This window comes from Hypanus sabinus, chromosome 2 (genome assembly GCF_030144855.1).
Source record: "Hypanus sabinus isolate sHypSab1 chromosome 2, sHypSab1.hap1, whole genome shotgun sequence".
Classification (NCBI taxonomy): domain Eukaryota; kingdom Metazoa; phylum Chordata; class Chondrichthyes; order Myliobatiformes; family Dasyatidae; genus Hypanus; species Hypanus sabinus.
The window spans coordinates 23,019,320-23,037,158 of NC_082707.1; the positions used below are offsets into that span (position 1 = coordinate 23,019,320).

Here is a 17,839-nt window from a genome sequence, read left to right on the forward strand (position 1 = left end):
AGAAGGGGAGGAGGGGCATTAGTGGAAATTAGAGAAATCAATGTTCATGCCATCAGGTTGGAGGCTACCCAGACGGAATATAAGGTGTTGTTCCTCCAACCTGAGTGTGGCTTCATCTTGATGGTAGAGGAGTTTCCAGCATCTGCAGATTTCCTCATGTTTGCGTTTAATTCATCTGTGTTAATTCTGTTCAATCCTATTATTCTTTTGCAGGTGTTCCTTTATCACATCCTTCATTGTTGGTCTTGTCTTGGTTTGTTTTTGTCACATGTACCAAGATCCAGTGAAAAGCTTGTCTTGTACAGTGTTCATACAGATCAGATTGTTCCACAGTGCAATAAACTAGAATAAGTGTAACCCCCTGGGTCGCCTCAGGCTCGCTCAGCTCGTTCCCGTCTAGGGGGAGCAGTCGGCCCCGCCAAACTGGGTAATCAACTTGTGTGGATGCTGTGTGATGTCCCCGCCTCGCCAAAGAACAAACAGGACACCATAAGCGATTAAATGATTACAATTTATAAAGGTTACTATAACTAAGTGATTAATAACGATACAGTATATATGAAGGGAAAAAAATAAAGAAAAGGCGCCAAACTTATCAAAGTCCAAACCACTTCGTGCACAACCATTGGAGCTCAATTACTGAAGTCTTCTGGCCACCATTCGATCCTCTCCGAACTCCTCGACTCGCAGCTCAGGACCACCCGACGTGGTCAACCAAGCACATCTATCTTCGTCTCCTCTCCTCGGGGTACCTCCCGGCCTTGGACCCCCGCTTGGGGTCCATTCCTCGCCCAGTTTACAGCATCGCGTCCTCTCTCTCTCTCACCCCCTCACGCCGACTCCCCAAAAGCCCGCCAACAATAGCTTACAGACTCAGAAGAAAGAACAACATTAATCCCAATTGGTTGACAAAGGAATACACTTCTCGTTATCAGTAAATTTTAACCCAAACAAGCTTCCAGCACTCTCTCGCAACAAAGAAGCATTCCTGCTTTAACAAAACAAAGAAGCCATTTTGATTACATACACAGTAACAAAGAAAAAGAAGAAACCCTCTTTACATAAGGTATAACAATAACAATGCAGAATAAAGTGTAGAGGCTAGAGAAGAAAGTGCAGTGCAGGGAAACGATAAGGTGCAAGATCACACCTGGTTGGACTGTGAGGTCAAGAGTCCATCTTACCAAACCAGAGGTCCGTTCAAGCGTCTGTAACAACGTAATGTCTGCAAGTAAATTGCCAAGATCAGTGAACAACCCGGCCCAAGCATCACAACCACTATTTTGGGTCATAAAGTAAGTTCCTACCTGCCAATGCTTTCTGCTCTTTGCAGTTTCTTAGCTTGGTGTACATTGATGGGAATTCTACGCGATGATGTGTCATGGTGAAATAATCTCTCACTGTACTGATCTCATCCCTTATCTTTAGCACCACATCATGCCTTTTACTTTTTATCTCTCTTTCCTAAAGACCCAGGAATACTTATTTCCCAGTGATCCTCACCTTGCAGCCATGTTTCTGTAGTGGTAATGCAACAATACCTATTTACTACCACTGTTTTATTAATTCATTAACCATGCACCTTGCTACATTTCTCTGCACCTTTGACCCCTCCTTGCTGCCTCAATTTGTTTTTGCTGTTGCATTATTTTGTTCAACGATTTTCTAGCTTCTAACCTGTTAATGCTCCTTTTTATTAAAGTTTATAATAATTTAGCTTATCAACCAACCACAACCTGAAAATTCACACCTTGAGTATAAAAAAATCTATTGTGCGATATGTGCTTGAGGTTGAGCTGCTTTGGTTCACATTTGCATCGACCTTCAAGTAGCCTTTGTTCAAAGCAACACAGACACAATGCTGGAGGAACACAGCAGCTCAGGCAGCATCTGTGGAAATGAGCAAACAACCGACATTTCAGGCTAAGAGCCTTCCTGAGGTTTGAGAAGGAAGGGAGAAGGTGCCAGAATAAAAAGGTGCGGGGAGGGGAAAGAAGCTATCTGGAAGGTGAGAGGTGAAGCTACATGGGTGGGAAAGGTCAAGGGCTGGAGAAGAAAGAATCTGATAGGAGAGATTTCCATGGAGTTCTGCATAGGTACGTTCCATTGAGACAAGGAAAAGATGCCAGAGTTAAAGAGCCGTGGTGTACAAAAGATTTAGAAAATCTAGTTACAAAGAAAAGAAAAGCTTACAAAAGGTTCAAGAAACAAGGTACGTACTGTTAGAGCTCTAGAAAATTACAAGGGTGCCAGGAAGGAGCTTAAGAATGGAATTAGGAGAGCCAGAAGTGTTCATGAGAAGGCCTTGGTGGGCAGGATTAAGGAAAACCCAAGGCATTCTACAAGTATGTGAAGAGCAAGAGGATAAGACGTGAGAGAAAAGGACCAATCAGATGTGATACTGGAAATGTATGCATGGAGTTGGAGGAGATAGTGAAGGTGCTTAGTGAATACTTTGCTTCAGTATTCACCAGGGAAAAAGACCTTGGCAATTCTGGGTATGACTTACAGCGGACTGAAATGTTTGAGCATACAGACATTAAGAAAAAGAATGTGCTGGAGCTTTTGAAAAGGTAAATCACCAGACCCAGATAAGATGTACCCCAGGCTACTGTGGGAAATGAGGGAGAAGATTGCTGAGCCTCTTGCAATGATCTTTGACTCATCAATAGGGACGGGAGAAGTATTGGAAGATTAGAGGATTGCAAATGTTGTTCCCTTGTTCAAGAAAGTGAGGAGAGATAACCTAGGAATTTATAGACAGTGAGTCTGACTTCAGTGGTGGGCAAGTTGTTGGAGAAGATCCTGAGAGGCAGGATTTATGAGCACTTGGAGAGACATAATCTGTTTAGGGATAGTCAGCAGGTCAGGTCATGCTTTATTAGCCTGATTGAGTTCTTTGAGGATGTAACAGAACACATTGATGAAGATAGAGCAGTGGTTACAGTGTATATGGATTTCAGTAAGGCATTTGATAAGGCTCCCCATGCAAGGCTCCTTCAGAAAGTAATGAGGCATGGGATCCAAGGAGACCTTGCTTTGTGGATTCAGAATTGGCTTGCCCACAGAAGGCAAAGGGGGGTTGTAGATGGTTTGTATTCTGCATGGAGGTCGGTGACCAGTGGGGTCCCGCAAGGATCTGTTCTGGGACCCCTCCTCTTTCTGATTTTTATAAATGACCTGGATGAAGAAATTGAAGGGTGGGTTAGTAAATTTGCTGATGACACAAAAGTTAAGGGTGTCGTGGATAGTCTGGAGGGTTGTCAGAATTCACAATGGGACATCGATAGAATGCAGAACTGGGTTGAGGAGTGGCAGATGGATTTAAACCCAGATAAAAGTGAAATGGTTCATTTGAAGTGCATTCATCAAGTATGGGATTGAGTTTGGGAGCCGTGAAGTGATGTGACTGCTATATAAGATCTTGGTCAGACCCCACTGGGAGTACTGTGTTCATTTCTGGTCAACTTCACTACGGGAAGGATGTGGAAGACATAGAAAGGGTGCAGATGAGATTTACAAGGATGTTGCCTGGATTGGAGAGCATGCCTTATGAGAATAGGTTGAGTGAACTTGGCCTTTTCTCCTTGGAGCAACAGAGGATAAGAGGTGACCTGATAGAGGTGTATAAGATGATGAGGGTCATTGATTTTGTGGATAGTCAGAGGCTTTCTCCCAGGGCTGAAATGGCTAACACGAGGGGGCATGGTTTTAAGGTGCTTGGAAAAAGGCACCGAGGGGATGTCAGGGGTCAGCTTTTCACAGAGAGAGTGGTGGTGCATGGAATGCACTGCTAGTAGTGGTGGTGGAAGCACTACAATAGGGTCTTTTAAGAGCCTCTTAGATAGGGTACATGGAGCTTAGAAAGGTAGAGGGCTATGCACTAGGGAAATTCTAGGCTGTTTTTAGAGTAGGTTACATGGTCGGCACAACATTGTGGGCCGAAGGGCCTGTAATGTGCTGTAGATCTCCATGTTCTATGAGAGTAGAGTGGACCATAGGAGAAAGGGGAAAGAGGAGGGGACCCAAGGGGAAGTAATGCACTGGAGAGAATAAGAAAAAAGTCAGAATAGGGAATAGAGAAGGGGAGAGGTGAATTGGTTTACAGGAAGGAGAAATCGATATTCATGCAATCAGGTTGGAAGGTACCCAGACGGCATATAAGGTGTTGCTCCTCTTCCCTGAGGGAGGCTTCATCTTGGCACAAGAGGACAACATGCCGGAACGGGACTAAGAATGGCATTTGAATGGATTGTTCAAAGCAATCTGTTTTCTAGTGTAAAATCATAAAGCGTTATGTAAATATATCTATTTTTTCTGAGGGGAAAGCCAAAGTGATTTATTTATTTGCAGGAGTTGGCATCATCACAGAGTAGCTGGACAATCACCAGAGTCTCTCCCGGAACATTAAATGAATTGTCCTTTGGCCTTGGGAAGGAGGGTGTTTGAATAGTGGTAAATGAACCACCCACAGCCCTGTAAGCCCTATTCCTGTAAACTCTAACTGCTGGGAAACTGAAAAATTATCAGATTGCGAGGAGACTTTCTTATCACAATACTGAGCTTTTCACAATTAGTTTTGTAATCGATTTCTTTGAATTAGTTTAACAATCCTTTGGTTAAAACTGAACTCAAAGCAGAAAATGGTGAAAACACTCAGCAGGCAGTATCTGTGGACAGCAAAACTGTTGATGTTTCTGGCCCAGGACCCTTCATCAGATCAGGGAGAGAAAGCAAGTATAGGTAGCAGAGGAGGTGAGGAGGGCAATGGAAGGAACAAAGAAGTAACCTCTGGTAGAGTGAGACTGGTGGTTAAAATAAAATTAAACCCCTTGTGTAATGTGTTGTGACATGCAAGGCTCTGGGACAACGATAAAAGGGCACCAAGTTAAAATGTTGGCAAGCTAAACTAGTCAATAATCATCATCATTATGTGCCAAGTCATATGATGTAGGCGATCATGGTCTTGACCGGGGGTCGGCAACCCGCAGCTCCAGAGCCACATGTGGCTCTTTTACGTCTGTGCTGCGGCTCCCTGTTGCTTTGGGAAATAATTGGTCAGTATTTAATTAAAATGTATTTTATGTTAGTTTGTTAGTTTTTGAAATGTAATTCTAAATTTGAAGATTATGGTGATCTTGTACAATCTAAATAAGACGTTGTGGCGACCCATTTCCTGACACATCCGAACCGGCTCACAATTAGCCAGCGTTCAGGCTAAGGGAGATAGCCTACGGGGGTTTGTGAGTACGTGTCTTTTGCAGCATCCGCGCCCATGGGGGGTGGGTTGAGGGAGGCTTAAAAGCAAGGCTGTTTAGTTCGAATAAAGCTATCTTTGACTGCAGTTTACTGACTGAGTGTAGCACACCGCTACAACGTGTTTTTATCGCTGGCTGTCCAGAGGGGAGGTGCTGAAACGCTTTGTCGTGTGTCTGGAAGAAGTGAAAACTTTCCTGGGCAGCAAAGGGCTCACCTTTCCTGAGCTGGAACAGCCAGAGTGGCTGGAAAAGCTACACTTCATGGTAGACATGACAGCGCACCTGAACACGCTGAACACAGCTCTTCAGGGGAAAGGACGCACAGCCCTGCACATGTTGGAGGATGTTTTGGCATTCGAGCGCAAGTTGACAGTGCTTGCCAGAGATTTACAGAAAGGCACATTGTCTCACTTCCCCAATTTGAGAGAGTTCAAACAAGGTCACGACATGATAAATTCGGAGTATTTACATTCTGCAATCATCGCAATGCAAACATCGTTTGGGAAACGCTTCTGTGAGTTCAGAGAGGAAAAAAACACATTATCCTTCCCAGTCACTCCCTTAAGCATCGATCCATCCCTACTGAATACGACTGCGTTGTCAGGTGTGAGTCAACCTGACCAAGTATGATAAATATTTTAATTGCCTATTATTTTACGTATATTCATATGTTTTCATTGTTCAGTGAAATAGTCCTTTTATTTTTCAGGTTGTCAGCTGGCTGACGTTATTTTTGGTTTGCTGCTGGCGGCAAATTTAAGTTTGGCGTTTTTCATAAATACAAGAAGGACTCAAATAGACATTGAGTATTTTACTTAAAAGTAACATTCAACCCAACGTCTTTTTTTCGGAGTTCAAAATGTTTTTGTTGCATGCAGAAATGTAATTTCGTTTTCTCTGCAGGAGTTCATCAATTTCATAAATGCAACACATTATAGTTTGTTTATACATAGCATAAAGGCAAAACAAAACGTTGTATGCAGTGTTATTTCATTTTAAATGTCAAACGGGTTTTGCGGCTCCCAGTGTTTTCTTTTCTGTGGGAAACGGGTCCAAGTGGCTCTTTCAGTGGTAAAGGTTGCTGACCCCTGGTCTTGACTATGATGGTTCTTGGCAAATCTTTCTACAGAAGTGGTTTGCCATTGCATTCTTCTGGGCTGAGTCTTTACAAGACAGGTAACTCCATCCATTATCTATACTCTTCAGAGATTGTCTGCCTGGCGTCAGTGATTGCATAACCAGGATCTGTGATCTGCACCGGCTGCTCCTACGACCATCTGCCACCTGCTCCTAAGTGATCACGTGATTGGGGGGCTAAGTAGGTATTACACCTTGCCTAAGCGTGACCTGCGGACTAGCGGAGTGAAGGAGCCCCTTACTCCCATTTCGGTAAAGACGTATCTCCACCCTGCCACCCTAAAAACTAAAATAGCCAGAGCTGATAGAGCGAAAGAGAAAGTTATGGCATTCAACCTCAATCTTGTTTTTAGTGATACATTTTATTTATTTCTGATTCCATAATGTGTAGTTCTAACTGATTTTCATTTGCAGTTTAAAATGGTCAATTCACAGACAATAGAGTTAGTGAAATGGTAAACTCCTGAGATTTACAACCAAATGCTTCTGCTATTTTCTGGCCTTAATTCTAACATCTGTCTTGCTCAAACACTGTACCTCCCTCTTTCAGTCGCAGCTGGATGCTTGCAGAGCAGATGTGTCCCAGCTTTTTATGCAGGCCTTTGGCAGAAAGAACCACCAGAGTGGAATGGAGAATGGAATCACGGAATTGTGAAGACTCAGAAGAAAGCAATTCAGTCCATTGGGTCCACATTGTCCCTTAACAGAACAAAGCCATCTGTTTCCGTAGTCACGATGTATTATTGGAACCCAGGTGTGCATGAAAGACAGATTTTCGATATTGAGACAGCCACGAGAGCTTATTCACAATAATTCCAAAAGAACACCAGTGGCTCGGCCAAGGGACAACGCGAGAAGTAGCATTCTCGAAACTGGTGCTGTGGTTAGTGCTAATCGGACATCTGCTTAAATAATACAGAATCCCTGAGCCTATCAAAACCAACTTAACAAGCTTAACCAGGAGACCACATAGCAAAGAGCGAGTCGCTCGGGAAAAACATAAGGGACTCTAAACGATTAACAACTGTCATTAAAAAAACAATTAACCAATGCCAGGAGCGCTAAACCTCAGAGCCCAGTGCTTTCTGGTGCCATTCGCAGACCCAGAGAATTCATTACGCAAACATGAGGAAATCTGCAGATGCTGGAAATTCAAGCAACACACACAAAAAATGCTGGTGGAGCGCAGCAGGCCAGGCAGCATCTATAGGAAGAAGTACAGTCAACATTTCAGGGGTCTCGGCGTTCCACCAGCATTTTTTGTGTGTGTTGCTTGAATTCATTACGCCCCTGCTCCTGTTTCACAAGTGTTCATCCAAATACATTTTGAAGGCACCGTAGGCCACATTTGTGAGCAGGCAGTTTCTGGTCATAATTATTCTTTTCAGTAAAGCAGTTTTTCGTCACATAGCCCTTGTAATCGTTGCTCAGATTTCTATACACCCAAAGACTCATAACTCTCTGATAGAAAGATGTTCTGCCTTCGCTTGACTTTAACTTAGCTTTAAATATGTGGATACTCCTTTGATGCCCCAGTTTTCCTCCCAAGTCCCAAAGACTTGTAGGATAAAATGTTAACTACCCCTGGTGTAGGTGTGTTTCAGAAGAACTGGGGGTTGGTGGGCCTGTAGGACAGAGCAGGAGAAATAAGTAGGGGAACAGAAATGATGAGAACAAGACCGGTGAGAATTCTGTGAGGGACCTCAGAGATTTGACGGACTGAATGCCCTGCTCCCAAATCATAAGGGAATATGGAAATAAGCAATGCCTCCTAGTTCTAGAATCTCCTAAGAGGAAACAATCTCTTCACATGCGTGTGATTAAGCCCCCCACAGGATCTTCAATCATTGAAGGAAAACAACAGAAAAGATCTGAGTAATTTTCACTCTGGCATTTATTTAGTATGCCTGCAAGAAAACGAATCTCAGGGTTGTATATGGTGACATATAGATAATAAATTTACTTGGAACTTTGCTTTAGCCTTTTGACACCATTGCAGAAAACTCAAACTATTGCGGTACTCATGACAAATATTCACCAACACTAGGTTCAGCTGCATGCATTACCACCTACTGGCTGCACCTGCATCCACACCTTCTGTATGCATCAACATCGAAGTCTCAAAGTCAAGTTCAAATGCTTCCATCAACACCTACTGGTTGAAAGTCTTATGTTTGTGCAAGTGCATGCATTAACACCATCTGCACCTACAGGTTAAAAGCCTCGTGTTTGGCAGCCTTGGACCCCAGCTGGTGCCAGACAACAGAAATTGGCCCCTGATTATTCTCCTCTGAGCAGGGGAACTGTTCTTCAGAAGTATAGGCGCTTTTCCGAGTCACGTAAGTGTTCCAAGAACTGCCTGTAATCCAAAGTTTCTGTAAATCAGAAATACAGTTATCTGAGATTAGAAAAGTTGCCCTGATAGATTAACTTTAGATGTGGATTAGGTTTTATTTAGAATTTGTTAAAGAGTACAGATCAGTGCTACAGCATAAAATACTCCGGACCACAGAAGCTGCCAGACTTTTGGAATTGAAATGAATTGAGTTTATTACTTACATCCTTCATATACATGAGGAGTAAAGATCTTTACATCGCCGTCTAAATGTGCAATGTGCAATTTATAGTAATTTATAATAAATAGCATGTACAACAGGACTGTCAATATAACATAGAAATGCAGTTGTGTCAGCATGAATTAAGCGTTCTGATAGCCTGGTGGAAGAAGCAGTCCCGGAGCCTGTTGGTCCTGGTTTTTATGCTGCGGTACCATTTCCCAGATGGTAGTGGCTGGAACAATTTGTGGTCGGGGTGACTTGGGTCCCCAGTGATCTTTCCGGCCCTTTTTACACAACTTTCTTTGTAAATGTCCTGAATCATGGGAAGTTCACATCCACAGATGCGCTGGGCTGTCTGCACCACTCTCTGCAAAGCCCTGCGATTGAGGGAGGTACAGTTCCCATACCAGGCAGTGATGCAGCCAGTCAGGATGCTCTCAATTGTGCCCCTACAGAAAGTCCTTGGGATTTGGGGGCCCATACCAAACTTCTTCAACCATCTGAAGTGAAAGAGGCGCTGTTGTGCAGATCATGTGAGATCCTCGGTGATGTTTATGCCAAGGAACTTAAAACTGTTCACCCTCTCGACCCCAGATCCATTGATGTCAACAGGGCCAGCACCTTTGTTTTTGCAACATTGAGGGAGAGGTTGTCAGGGTGACGACTTATTCTCTGCAGGCTGCCTCATTATTATTTGAGATTAGGCCAATCAATGCAGTGCTGTCAGCAAATTTAATTAGCAGATTGGAACTGTGGGTGGCGACAGAGGGGCAGAGGTGAGGGAGCCCACTCTTACCACAGGCCAGCGATCTAACAGGAAGTACAGGATCCAGCTACACAAGGCAAAGTGAAGGCCGAGGTCTCTGAGCTTCTTGTCGGGCCTGGATGGAACTATGGTGTCGAATGCTGAACTGTAGTCCAAGAACAGCATTCTCACACAAGCATCCTTCTTCTCCAGATGTGTAACGATGGTGTGTAGAGCTGTGGCTGTTGCATCCTCTGTCGATCGGTTGTGTCGGTAGGCCAAGTGTAAGGGGCCCAGTGTGGGTGGCAGCATGCTACAGATGTAGTCTTTGACCAGCCTTTCAAAGCATTTGTTGTTGTTGAGGTGAGTGCAACAGGACGCCAGTCGTTCAGACATGTTACCTTGGTCTTTTTAGGTACAGGGGCAATCAGTATACTAATGGGATCCATAGAGAAAGAGGGTTTTGTATCCAGTATACAGTCTGAATTGGAGATGTGTTACAAGAGAGTTAGGGCAAATTCTGGAGCAGTGGAGGTTGAGGGGGTGGGTCAGGAAGAGTTCCTGACAAAAGCTTATAAAATTATGAGAGGCATAGCTAGCTGGTATATTTTTGCCAGGGTGAAAACAACTATTGCTTACAGGCATGCATTTAAAGTAACACACACTAAACACTGGAGGAGCTCAGCAGGCCAGGCAGCACCAATGGAAATAAAAAAAAGTTGATGTTTTGGGCCGAGATCCTTCTTCAAGATTGAAGTGAGAGGGGGAGAGACATCAGAATAAAAAAGTGGGGCGAGGGGAAGGAGGATAGCTGGAAGGTGGTAGGTGAAGATGCGTGTCTGTGGGAGAGTGAAGGGAAAAGTTCAAAGGAGATGTGAGGGAAATTGGGTTTCATTACAGCCGTGCCAACCAAGAATAATATAGACAATATAGCAATATAAAACCATAAATAATTAAATAATAAGTTAATCATGCCAAGTGGAAATAAGTCCAGGACCAGCCTATTGGCTCAGGGTATCTGCCACTCCGAGGGAGGAGTTGTAAAGTTTGATGGCCACAGGTAGGAATGACTTCCCATGACGCTCAGTGTTACATCTCGGTGGAATGAGTCTCTGGTTGAATGTACTCCTGTGCCTGACCAGTACATTATGGAGTGGATGGGAGTCATTGTCCAAGATGGCATGCAACTTGGATAGCATCCTCTTTTCAGACACCACCGTCAGAGAGTCCAGTTCCATCCCCACAACATCACTGGCCTTACGAATGATTTTGTTGATTCTGTTGGTGTCTGCTACCCTCAGCCTGCTGCCCCAGCACACAACAGCAAACATGATAGCACTGGCTACCACAGACTTGTAGAACAACCTCAGCATCGTCTGGCAGATGTTAAAGGACCTCAGTCTCCTCAGGAAGTAGAGACAGCTCTGACCTTTCCTGTAGACAGTGTTCTTTGACCTGTCCAGTTTATTGTCCATTCATATCCCCAGGTATTTGTAATCCTCCACCATGTCCACACTGACCCCTTGGATGGAAACAGGGGTCACCGGTGCCTTAGCCCTCCTCAGGTCCACCACCAGCTCCTTAGTCTTTTTCACATTAAGCAGCAGATGATTCTGCTCGCACCATGTGACAAAGTTTCCCACCGTAGCCCTGTACTACACCTCATCTCCCTTACTGATGCATCCAACTATGGCAGAGTCATCAGAAAACTTCTGAAGATGACAAGACCCTCTGCAGTAGTTAAAGTCCGAGGTGTAGATGGTGAAGAGAAAGGGAGACAGGACAGTCCCCTGTGGAGCCCCAGTGCTGCTGACCACTCTGTCTGACACACAGTGTTGCAAGCGCATGTACTGTGGTCTGCCAGTCAGATAATCAATAATCCATGACACCAGGGAAGCATCCACCTGCATCACTGTCAGCTTCTCACCCAGCAGAGCAGGGCGGATGGTGCTGAATGCACCGGAGAAGTAAAAAAACATGACCCTCACAGTGCTCGCCGGCTTGTCCAGGTGGGCGTAGACACGGTTCAGCAGGTAGATGATGGCATCCTCAACTCCTAGTCGGGGCTGATAGGCGAACTGGAGGGGTTCTAAGTGTGGCCTAACCATAGGCCGGAGCTGCTCTAGCACAAGTCTCTCCAGGGCAATGCCACCAGTCTGTAGTCATTGGAGCCACTGGGGCGCGGCGTCTTTGGTACAGGGATGAGGCAGGACGTCTTCCACAGCACAGGAACCCTCTGGAGACTCAGGATCAGGTTGAAGACATAGTGAAGTACTCCAACTAGCTGGGGGACACAGGCTTTGAGCACTCTGGGGCTGACACAATCCGGGCCTGCAGCCTTGCTTGGGTGGAGACGTTTCAGCTGTCTTCTCACCTGTACAGCTGTGAAGGCCACCGTGGTGGTTTCAGGTGAGGGAGGGGTATAGTCACAAGAGCAGGGTGGGGGCTGTGAGGAGGGGTAGGAGGGGAGAGTGGAGTACGTGTTGGTTGGGGGCCGACAACAGATGAATCATGTGGGGGATGGGCAGGGTTGAAGAACAGGTTAAGTTCGTTGGCCCTGTCCACATTGCCTTCAACTCCTCTGTTGCTAGTTTGCCGGAACCCAGTGATGGTCCTCATCCCACTCCAGACCTCTCTCATGTTGTTCTGCTGGAGTTTCCTCTCAAGTTTCCTCCTACACCTGTCTTTAGCCTCCCTGATCTTGGCTGTCAGGTCCCTCTGTATTGTCCTCAGCTCCGCCCTATTTCCATCGCTAAACGCCCTCTTTTTAGCGTTCAGGATGTCCTTTGTTACCCATGGCTTGTTACTTGAATAACAAAGGACAGTTCTTGCCGGAACTTTGCAGTCCACACAGAAGTTGATGTGACCAGTGATGCACTCTGTGAGCCCATCAATGTCCTCTCCATGTGGCTCACAGAGGGCCTGCCAGTCTGTCACCTCAAAACAACCCTGGAGTGCCTCAAAAGCCTCCCCTGACCATTTCCTCACTGACCTCGAGGTTGCAGGTTTACTCTTCACCAGAGGCACATAGCAGGGTCATCACAACGGCCCTCATGTATCACCAGTGACTTAAAGCTATAGTTCAACAGCAGCTGCAGCTTTGATTAAGGTAGATTGTGTACCCTGATTGTACGAGTGTTTAAACAACAATTGATATCTCAAGTGCAGGAGGGACATTGTGTGCAGTTGGCCCTCAGTCTCAAACTTCAACGAGCGGAACAAGTAGAGCATTAAGGATTCAATACAGAGCTGTTTGTAATGTCAGGGGAACAGAGACCCTCCCACTCTAAGTCGAGCAGCTAGGAGGTACTGGTTACTCAGCACAAAAGAACAGGGCTGGAATGAAGTTTGAAACTTTTCCCACAATTGCATTACCGTAAAGATCAGAATATAATAAAAGAAAGAAGACTTACTTCCTCAAACAATCTGCTGACCATGGATTTGTCAATCAATGGTTCAATGGTTCCATTTAATATCAGAGAATGTATACAGTGTACAGCCTGAAATTCTTACTCTTCACAGGCATCCACACAACAGAAGAAAAACCCCAAAGAATGAATGACATAAAAACATTAGAACCCGAAGCTGCACCTCCCTCCTCCCAAGCACAAGCAGCAGCAAAGCATCAACCCTCCCCCACCCTCTAACTTACAGGTTCCCCAGTATCAGCCATGATAGAGTCATAGAGAAGTGCAGCACAGAAATAGGCCCGTCAGCCCATCTAGTCCATACTAAAACCATTTAAGCTGCCTATTTCAATCAACCTGCACCGGGACCATAGTCCTCTACACCCCTACCATCCATGTAGCTATCCAAACATCTCTTAAACATTGAAATTGAGTTTGCATGCACCACTTGTAATAGCAGCTTGTTCCACCTTCTCATGACCATCTGAGTGAAGATGTTTCCCCTCATGTTCCTCTTAAATTTTTCACCTTTCACCCTTAACCCATGATCTCTGGTTGTAGTTGCAACCAACCTCAGTGGAAAAGTATGGTTGCATTTACCCTGTTTATACTCCTCATAATTTTGTATATTTCAAGCTAATTAAGATGTTAAGCAAATGCCAGCATGAAGGATCCACTTTGATGTACTGTTGACTGAGTGACTGCCTTTTACCTTTTGAGTCCACGCTTAAATACCCTCTTTCGAGAGATTAGTATGTCACCATCCAAGCTGCCTCAATTGACCAACCACAACCCAAAAGGTACCCAACCCATTCCTCTCAAATAAAGTGGTGATGACACTCTGCCTTATTCATTTGACGTTGGTATGTCTTCTTGAGCCAATGGCCCCTTTTAAGACCACACCAGCAGCAACAGATCAATTGACTCCACTGCCTTATCTGTTTATCAGTTGGTGAGGAATGTTTACAGAGGAATGTGTCTTGTCACTGCCTCCATCTCTCCAGATACACATACTACAGATGGAGTTTTACTGAAAAACACCATTTGAAACTTATTAATTTCAGACAGCACGGCAACGCAGTTTTGTGCAAGCTGACAATACCAGCCCGTAAACTTGGGGTTTGAGGCACGCTGCTGTCTGTAAGGAAGTTGTACATTGCCCTAGTGACCGCATGGGTTTCATCCCGCATCCCATGATTGTACAGTTAGGGCTCTTGATTTGTGGGCATGCTATGTTGGCACCAGCAGCATGACGACCCCTGCCAACTGCCCAGCACAATCCTCGCTGATTTGATTTTGACACAAACGACACGCTTCATTGTATGTTTCAATGTTTTGATGTACATGTGACAAATAAAGCTAATCTTTAATCTTCAGAATTTGTCTCAGCATACTTTTGTTTTACATTTTATTTCCTACCAAGACATAATACCTCAACATCTCTATTAGATTGTATAGTCACATTATTATGTGAAAAATAAAGCAAGCTTTTCCAACTATACTCCTACAACTCTAGTTTTTCTCCCTAACTTTCCACAGGTCAATTAATTTGGTTGCAAAACTCTGCAGAAAAATCTGTGTCAGAATATGACAATGCCCTATTGTCATGACCATAGAGACTTTTGTCTCGTAACTATGCTTAGATCTGTGCCAAGAGTGATTGAAGCTACAGAGGAAACAGGCACAAATTCAGAGACCACACCTTGAAAACTGTGGCTATGAAAGGCAGATAGAAAATAAGATAAGAGCTTGCAAGCAAAGGGGCAGCCAAAGTTTTTGGGAAGGTTTATAAAGACAGAAATAGAGTCACAGGCCTTTCACCCCATCCATACTGAACATCAAGCATCACTTTACACTGATCCTACACAAACCCCACTTTACTCCCTTTACGTTCCATGGGGGATGAAACAGGAGCACCGACAGGAACATATTTTCAGGGGAAGAACATGCAAACAACCCCAGAGGTCAGGACTGAGAGAAGGAAGGGGCAATCGTTTAAGAGTTATAAACAAAGCGAGACAGTCTGAGGACAGTGGGTTTGTTCAAGTAAGCAAAACATTCAGATAAGATACTAGAAGTAAGAAAGTAACGAATGGCCTGAATTCAGAAGTGGGGAAGAAGATTTCCTTATCGCTAGTTTACCTAATGTGAGGGTTCAGTGTTAGTATTGAGAGCTCCCAGGAACAGGCCCTTCCCGTCATGAATAACTGTTCTGCAGCCTCTGACGGTAGAGGCCATACGAAGGGATGGTAATGCTGTGAAGTTGGAGGTTGCCTGAAAGGCATAGAATACATGAACACAGGAGACTGAGTCACCCTTAACCCTTTCTCCACTAACCAATGAGATGCTGGCAGATTGTGATCATGTCCAAGCTTTTCTCTCCCCAAAAGTTTAGAATCATTGAAGCATTCAAGACTGGGGTTGTTTTTGATGGCTAAGGACAATAAAAGATATGGATCAAAGACAGATCAATAAAATAGACACATCATAAGTCATGGAGAGGATGTTTCTATAGTGGGGGAATCTAGGATCAGAGCGCACAGCCTCAGAATAGAATGGTGTTCCTTCAGAACAGAGATGAGGTGGAATCTGATTAGCCAAAGGCCGGTGAATCTGTGGAATTCATTGGCAAAGACAGCTGTGGAGGCCAAGTCATTGGGTATATTTAAAGCCAAGATTGATAAGTTCTTGATTAGTAAGAGCATCAAAGGGGAGAAAACAGGAGATTGGGATTGAGGGGGATAATAAATTTGCCATGATAGGATGACAGAGCAGACTTGATGGGCTGAATGGCCTAATTATGCACCCATGTCTTGTGATCTAGTTGAATGGAGTAGGAATGCATGAAGGGTCAAAGGCTTGCTTCTGTTTTTCATGTCACTGGAAAGACAAATATTGGCCTAGCTATTGCACAAGGGAATGTTCTGTTTGCGGTTTGAAAGTCTGCTCAGCTCACACACAGAGTGATGTACAGCTTCTGTGACCAATGTGCCCTAGGCCAAGAAAAATCACTCATAGATTTATCAAGGTCTATCAGAATGCAGATGCGTTGGAGGAACAACACCTGCTCACTGAGATTACAAAACCAGCATTATTTGGCAATCCTCCCTGTTCTAATTGGTCAGATCAGCCAGACAGAACCTCCCCTTATAAATGCAGCCACTCTGTATTTTTTAAGGGATTCACTTAGCTTTTCTCCACTGTTCAATACCTGTCAGATATGAAGTCAGCACTAGCTGTTTGCTTCCTCGTGCTATGTTTCAGTGCCATTTCGATGGCCTTAACCCGTGAATATTACTTTGCAATTCGTGAAATTGAGTGGAATTACGCTCCAAGTGGGAAGAACATCATTGCTGGCACGAAGATCGACAAGGACGAGTGAGTAGAAATGAACTAAAAAGGAGAAGGACAGGACATCCAGCATTGTGAATGTGTGGAAAACTTGTTGGGTTCTGACAGACAAAGCCAGCCTAGATGATTTAAATCTGTCAGAGTGAAAGTGACTGTGTGATGCCTGTGCTAATCTTTCAGTTAGGTTCTGGAAATTAATAAAGTGAGAGGTTTGAAATGTGTAAACTTAACCAGTTGAATACAGAGGGTTGGTTCCCCACGCTGGAGAGACTAGAACAAGTCTCTGGATAGTCATTTTGGGTTGAGAGGAAGAAAGACCCTTCACTTTATCTTAGAATGTTCTACCACAGTGGATGTTCTATCCTGAGTATATTCACGGCTAAAGTCTATTGGTGAAGTGAACAGGAGGGTCTGGGCAAGAACATTGAACTGCACCAGAAATCAGATTAACGATCATCTCAGGAGGGCGTAGGTTTGCACTGCGTTTACAATGCTGGCAGCCCCTGCCCACTGCCTGTAAGCAGTTTGTACATTCTCCTATGATCACGTGGGTTTCCTCCGGGTGCATACTGGTTTGGGTTAGTAAGTTGTGGACATGCTATGTTGGCGCTAGAATTGTGGCAACACTAATATCCTTGGACGGTGTTAGTGTTTGTCAGCAATGATACATTTCACTGCCATTTTGATGCACATGTGGCAAATAAATCAAATCTTTTACAGAGTAGTGGGACAACTCTTGAGCATCACCAGCCATTAATGGCTTCAGTTTCTCCTGCTCTTATTCTGTAGAAGGTAGCACAGGCAGGAACAACATGGATTTGCATTTAAACTCATGAATAACACAAGCTGTACTTCTCATTTTCCTTTTATCAACCATTTTCCATTGGTTAATCATCATGAAGTGTTTCATGTGGTTTTGTGGAACAATTCATTCTGCCTGGCTCAGTCACGCTGGTGGCTGCCCACCTCTGAATTGCACTGGATGCTGGTGCTACGAGTTCAATAGTTAAAGCAGAGAGTAAAACAGCAATGTGAGGGTTCAGTGTTAGTATCGACAGCTCCCAGGAACAGGCCCCGTTGTGTAGGAGAAGGTGTGATTTCAACAATCTCAGTGGCTGGCTTACAATAATTAAACACAACACATATTCTGACACAGTGAGCCACATAGACTTGCTTTTGCCAAGTGGCCTCATCTAGTCTAATTTTATAATCTCTTCAACACATAATTAATCTGCTGAGTATACATTCCCTCAAACGATTTTCCTTCCCCAGGTCAACAGTGAGTCACAGGACATCACTTACTTATTGACTAGTGAAGAAAGCTCCCACTGGAAAAGACCATCACTCCCTTGTGCAATACTCAATTACTTGTCTTCTCCTGGA

General features: G+C 44.4%; 1 protein-coding gene across 1 annotated transcript in view; it reads left to right on the forward strand.

Moving 5' to 3' along the window:
* Positions 1–16,290: 16,290 nt before the first annotated feature.
* cp (ceruloplasmin) overlaps positions 16,291–17,839 on the forward strand; it is a 58,174-nt gene continuing 56,625 nt past the window's right edge. The window contains exon 1 of the mRNA XM_059993289.1: positions 16,291–16,483. Within this exon, the coding sequence (XP_059849272.1) occupies positions 16,326–16,483 (158 nt within the window). The 5' untranslated portion in view covers positions 16,291–16,325. The remainder of the gene's footprint in view (positions 16,484–17,839) is intronic.